The sequence below is a fragment of the Rhinoderma darwinii genome, chromosome 9, assembly GCF_050947455.1.
Source record: "Rhinoderma darwinii isolate aRhiDar2 chromosome 9, aRhiDar2.hap1, whole genome shotgun sequence".
NCBI lineage: Eukaryota > Metazoa > Chordata > Amphibia > Anura > Rhinodermatidae > Rhinoderma > Rhinoderma darwinii.
In genome coordinates, this window is record NC_134695.1 from 56,351,392 (window position 1) to 56,357,413 (window position 6,022).

Here is a 6,022-nt window from a genome sequence, read left to right on the forward strand (position 1 = left end):
AAAAATGAAAACCACGAGACATCAAACTGGCTATCGCTGTAAAGGAAGATCCACACGGCATCAATACAGATAGGTACCTGATAGCGTCTGTATTGTGGCTAATACACCTGGACCCCCGCAATTCTACTGAACTGAACTTAGATTGTCATAGAACTCTTCAGGGATCTAAATTGGTTCAGTGGAATCGTGGGGGGTCCGTGTGTTGCAGCCATGATACAAACAATATAAGGTTGTATTAAGGCCGCGTAAAGCTAACTTAACTTGTGAACTAGTAATATATGGACATTTTTAATTTTGGGTATAAGGGCATGACCACACATGGCGGAATTCCTCCGCAACTGTCCGCATCCATGCCGCACAGAATCCGCATTGCGGATTACGCTGCGGATTTTGGCAAAGTGCTGCGGATTGCCTTGCGGATTTAGTTGCGGATTTCGTTGCGGATTTCAAAGGCAAGTCTTCCAAAAAGGAACTGACATCATTTGGGAGTTCAGTTCCTATGACGACGAGCTGGACACACCCATGGCATGTATAAGTGTGGCCAGAAAGAGAAGTGAATCTCGCCGGAGAAGTATACTAGTCCGAAGTGTGGGATAATGCCTGACATCCAGGAGCGACCACTTCAATTACGCCGACAATATTTGATTCTGCTGCTGCGCACCATAGTCAGCATTGTCCGTCGTCGCCAAAGGCAACGTGTAAGTAATATTTAGTCATCTACACACATCCAATGCAAAAGTATATGTTTCTGTCTGCTAATGATATAGTAACAGGTTTCTTGGATTTCACAATCATTATTTGCACACAGGCTGAAGAACGAGGCCGTGTCCGACTGTGGGTTCACCCTTTGGTTGCAGAAAGATCAACCAAAGGTCATTTTGCACTTCTTTGCTGCGATCTAAGAAGGTATATATTTGGGATACAATCTTTCATTGTCACTGCCCCTGTTGTTCTGTTGGGTAACTTAAGAGCACATGATTCATATGTTTTGTAATGAGTCTCTGCTCACCTCTACTCACCAGGCTGCTATATGTGAGAGTAGGGTGTAGAGTAAAGTGCCCGGCTTGCAAACGCCCTGTTCTGTGCAGTGGATAGGCCATTGATTTATCAGCGCTTGCCCTCGGACAGTCGTCCCTGTCACCGATCAGTTGCCGTGAAGGGTCCATAGTGTTCGGATACCCTTCTTTGGCTTAAGTTACTCACAATTCAATAGCTCACAGAGCAAAATTGGCCAATCCCACGAATTCAAAGACTATCCCATTGCAGTGCATCTGAGAATTATCGCATAGTCACTACATACACTACCTGTGTATTGGCGATTGACAGCCTAATCAAGTCAAGGAAATCCAGGGGTAGTATCAGTCGTCCGAGCACAGCGTGTGCTTCCAAACAGCTAGTTGCTGACGGTCTCGTGTGGAGGACCCAGAGGGATGATATATTGATGGGCTATCCTGAGCATACCACATTCATTACTGGTGTCTGGACCACACCTGGGGCAAACCTACGTACAAGTAGTACAGACGGACGAAGGGTTTAATTAGTGCACACCACATGGTGTGTGTAAATGCTGGCATGTGTTTCCCACTTAGGCTGGTTACCCCGCATTTAGGTTAATCTTCTTTGTGGTGTGGTCTAGATATCCAGACAAATTTACGGGATTCTGCCGGATGAGCATCGAAGCATTTGACAGGCTGCTCGAAATTGTCAGGCCACACATTACCAAGCAGAATACCTGGATGAGGATGGCGATTACTGCTGAGGAAAGGTTGCTCATCACCTTGCGGTAAGTTGCCACATTTCTGCGTGTCATCTAACATACAATCATTTTCTCTATTGTGCATTTTGCGAGCTTGGGTACGTTTCTTGTTTCCCCAAACATATGTATTATAGTCTCCCTACATGTTGTTCTTCCTAAATAGTGGGATGTAATGTAATGCCTGATGTTTTTTGGTTTCAGATTTTTGGCCACCGGCGAGACGTATGCATCCCTGCACCTCCAATTTCGTGTGGGCAAATCCACCATTTCCCAAATTGTGAAGAGCACATGCAAAGTTCTGTGGGAAGAGTTGCAGCCCATTGTCATGCCTTGCCCCACTCCCGAGATTTGGTTAAATGTCGCAGCTGGCTTTAGAAATGTCACCCAGTTCCCAAACTGCATAGGCGCAGTTGATGGCAAGCATGTAAGGGTGCAGCAGCCACCGCACTCAGGATCACGCTTCTTTAATTACAAGAAGTATTTTTCGGTCGTCCTGATGGCGGTGGCTGATGCACATTACAAATTTGTTACCATTGATGTTGGTGCCTATGGTAGTACTGGGGACTCCCGGGTGCTGCGAGCCTCCCAGATTGGCCTCCAAATTCTCATAGATAACGTGTCTCTCCCCCCTCCGACACCTCTTCCAGGAACCACGCGTCCAGTCCCCTTCGTGATGGTATCGGATGAGGCATTTCCTTTGAGCCCTAACCTGCTGCGCCCATACCCACGAAGGGGACTGAATGTCCGTCGTCGGATTTTTAATTATAGGCTGAGCAGGGCACGACGTTTCGTCGAGTGCACGTTTGGCATCATGGCAAATCAGTGGCGGGTCTTTACCTCGGCCATGCAATTGGAGGAAAACACCGTTGATGCGGTCATCAAGGCATGTTGTGTCCTCCATAACTACCTCCAGGAATACCGTCAAGAAGTTGAGGGCGACTCACTTCTGCCCTATGTTGGCAGTGCCATTAACTGGGGTTCTGCTGGTCAGGGCAGTAGTGGTGTACGCGTACGAGATATTTACTCGGATTATTTCCTCACTTCTGAAGGGGCCGTACCTTGGCAATACTCCTGTGTTGGCGGGGTGCGGCCAACCCAGCAGTAATCGGTTTAATGTCCAAACAGTAGGCAATTCTGTCATTGATACTCCTATGGAATGGAAAATTGTGTGTTGGATGTGCTTCCTTTGCAATAAAATAATGCACTATTACTTGGATTTGGCCTAAGTGTGTGTATTTTATGAATCCCATGTCTGAATAGGGAGTATGATGTCTAGGTTGCCTTTCTTGGTTGAGCACACCATAGCATCTCAAACCACACAGTATTTACTAAATGAAAACGGCCACACTGTGAACAATCGTTATCGTCCCCTTGATGCCCTCCCGCATTTTGGCCTCCTCCCATCCAAATCAAAAAAAACACAAGTCAGAGTCATAAATTCAACGGAACTTTGATGGAACGTATGCACATCACAACTAAATACAAGTCGAATCATGTAAGTAACAAATATTAAATACCTGGTACATTAGCGACCAAACAAAAAACAAAACATACTACAATATGTGGAAGCGCGGGGGGCTTAATTGTGGATGCGACGAGGGGGCAGAGGAGGAGGTTGAGGTAGGGGGCATGTATGCCGCAGAGGTGGGAGGATGGATATGAAGAGGTGGGAGAGTGGACGAGTATGGGGTGGGCAAAGGGTTTGGGACATTGGGGTATGGGCGGAAAGTGGAAGCAGAGGGATGTCCATGAGTCCAGGGGGAAAAATAGGGATCGGGCTGCAGGGAGGGTGCAGAGGCAGGAGGTGGGGCGTGCGGCACAGCGGCAGACGTCTCAGCCCTACGGCCAGTTAGTGTTCGCAGGTGAAAAATGAGATCTCCCACATCGGGTAGGGGCTGGGGGGCCTCAAAGATATCGGCCAGGGCGAAGACACAGGTCATATATGCCGCCCGCCGAGTATTTTCCATCTCGCGGCATCGCCCACCAACGGCATTCCCGAAACTGGTGTATTGGTCTTCGGCCTCCACCCTCCGAATCATGCGCATGGCTTGGCCCTCTACCGTGTCACTTTGGTCTTCTGGCGTATGGCGCTTTCGGCCACCCACTCTTTGGCGCGGTCGGGAAGTAGCTGCCGTGGGGGCTGGAGAGGTGTCGCCACGCGGAGTTGCTGGTGCCGGGGTTGGCTGGTAGGGCGCATCTTCCTCAGCCACCATTGATGAGGAGCCTGCCACGGCCTGCTGCTGCACCTGGCCACGTGCACTCCGTTGTGGCGTCCGGGGTGGTACATTTCCGGACGTTCTGCATGGAAAAAAACGCTCATTGACTAAGGGGATTCAGAAGACATTTCTCCAACAGTTTGTCAGTCGCTAATCTCGTTAACATATCCTTTTGCCATTCTACACACACCCCAACTGACACCAATCTTTGGGGGGGGGGAAACTAAAGACGTATTCTCGTCATGAAGAGAATGAGTTACATAAGCAACACAGAGTGATATGTGATAATGTGTACGGTCAGGGGTCATTTTCGTGACAACACTGGCAAAAGGAAAACAAACATGTGGAATATAATCTTCACGCAATAGACATTGCATTACGTTATTTTTGAATCACATGTTTCATGCGCTCCCTTTTATAACCCAGGTGTGTGTGCGAATAGAGACTTACCTTCGTAGCTCCCTGCAGGGAATGAGGAAAGCCAGTTCCTCATAGTAGGCTATGGCACGGCCCCGTGAAGGAGAGGAGCCACTTGCAGGTGTCTTTGATAGCTGTTTGCGGAACCGGTCTCGTACTGTCCTCCACCGATTGCGCACATCATTTTCTGGAAAAGGAAGGATGTGTTTTAAATTAGGGCATAGTGGATGAAGTCAGGTGTATACAGCTCAATTGCGTCCTCTGGCCTGTCGTGAGGATATATCATCAATGCAACCACATCATTGGGGCAGAACTTGAGTAGACAGCAACTATGGCTACGCCTGGGTTGCCACCACCTCTTGCCATGGCAAAAATAGGCCACGACGCCACCAAGATGCTGGCAAACATCTGCCCATGCATTTAAATGTGCATATGGTTGTCCACGCTTGCAAAAGGTACTTCAGGTCGTTAAATGGAGTGTGTAAGGCAGGATTTAGTGCCGTCAATAGGCCATGTGCACATACCCTTACAGTCGGGGAAAAAGGGATCAGCAACTGCGCATGTGCCATAGTGACATGTCAAAAGTTGGGGTATGGTTTAGCAAGGCAGGAAAGGAAATTAGTGCTGATTTTTGCTAGCATGCTAATGATGCAAACCAACCTTTGGCAACAGTGTTTTGACCTCTCTGCATTACAAACTAAATGCAAACTTACCAATCACTCCCTGCTCCCTCTCCAGCATCCCGTCCCACTCGGGGTACAGTCCGCGGCACACAAACGACCATCCCTCGTCACGGGCGTTGCGGTCGCTGTAGGCAGCTATCGAGCTGTCCCAGATCTCTGGCCTACTATGCACCTATAAAAATCCCAAAAAATTGCATAATGCTGTTTGCTTGGTACTCTGGAATCACAGTGGAGCTGTTACATGGTGATCTGCCTTAAGAAAATGGACATTCTGCAGGTGCTGCTAGTGTTAATCCATACATAGTAGACATCTTGAAACAACATGACACAAACATATACATGTACTTACCAGATTAATGAGGGACGAAACCTCCATGTCCATACGTCTGTACCTCGACATGGCAGCCTGTGTTCAGAGTTGGCTCTTAACTTTTTTTAAATTCTCTGTCAGGCTGCAAGCCGAAAATGGCGTCTTCCTTTTGTAATATGCTGAATGCTGATGTCATATCCTGCTCCGGCAGGAAATACGCACCGCACCACTAACTAAATCCGCACCACACATAACATCTGCGGACTTCATTGCGGAATTTCGATTCTCCATTGAAGTGAATGGAGAACTTCCGCAATGAGTCCGCAACCAGTCCGCCACTGCTCCGCAACAGACAGAGCATGCTGCGGACACCAAATTCCGCTCCGCAGCCTATGCTCCGCAGCGGAATTGTACGCATCGTGTAAACGAACACTGCTAAATTAAAGTGAAAGTCAATGGAGAAACGGCTCCGCTGCGGATTAACGCTGCGGAGTGTCCGCAGCGGAATTTAAGTGAAAATCCGCTATGTGTGAACCCGCCCTTAATCCTCTAAGTAAATGAATGTAGTCATGCCAAGACCAGGATCACATAAAATATGGTAGAAACCTACAGCACATTTACTGCTCAGTCAACGCCCTTC

The 6,022-nt window shown here is 48.2% G+C and overlaps 1 protein-coding gene across 1 annotated transcript; it reads right to left on the reverse strand.

The window, feature by feature from the left end:
* Positions 1-3,202: 3,202 nt before the first annotated feature.
* On the reverse strand, positions 3,203-5,754 carry LOC142660826 (uncharacterized). Its single transcript, XM_075837732.1, has 3 exons — positions 5,103-5,754; positions 4,423-4,576; positions 3,203-4,054 (listed from the first exon to the last, which is right to left on the reverse strand). Exons 1-3 carry the CDS (start codon positions 5,128-5,130, stop codon positions 3,310-3,312), a joined length of 927 nt encoding a protein of 308 aa, XP_075693847.1. The 5' UTR covers positions 5,131-5,754; the 3' UTR covers positions 3,203-3,309.
* Between the last annotated feature and the right edge of the window lie 268 nt (positions 5,755-6,022).

What these genes read in the sequence shown, in the direction of transcription:
- LOC142660826 (XM_075837732.1), bottom strand. Translation starts at nt 5,130, where the DNA reads ATGCTGGAGAGGGAGCAGGGAGTGATTG. An exon ending in GAGGGAGCAGGGAGTGATTG is followed by an intron (nt 4,577 to 5,102) that starts GTAAGTTTGCAT and finishes TTCCTTTTCCAG; the next exon opens with AAAATGATGTGCGCAATCGG. An exon ending in CCCTGCAGGGAGCTACGAAG is followed by an intron (nt 4,055 to 4,422) that starts GTAAGTCTCTAT and finishes TTTTCCATGCAG; the next exon opens with AACGTCCGGAAATGTACCAC.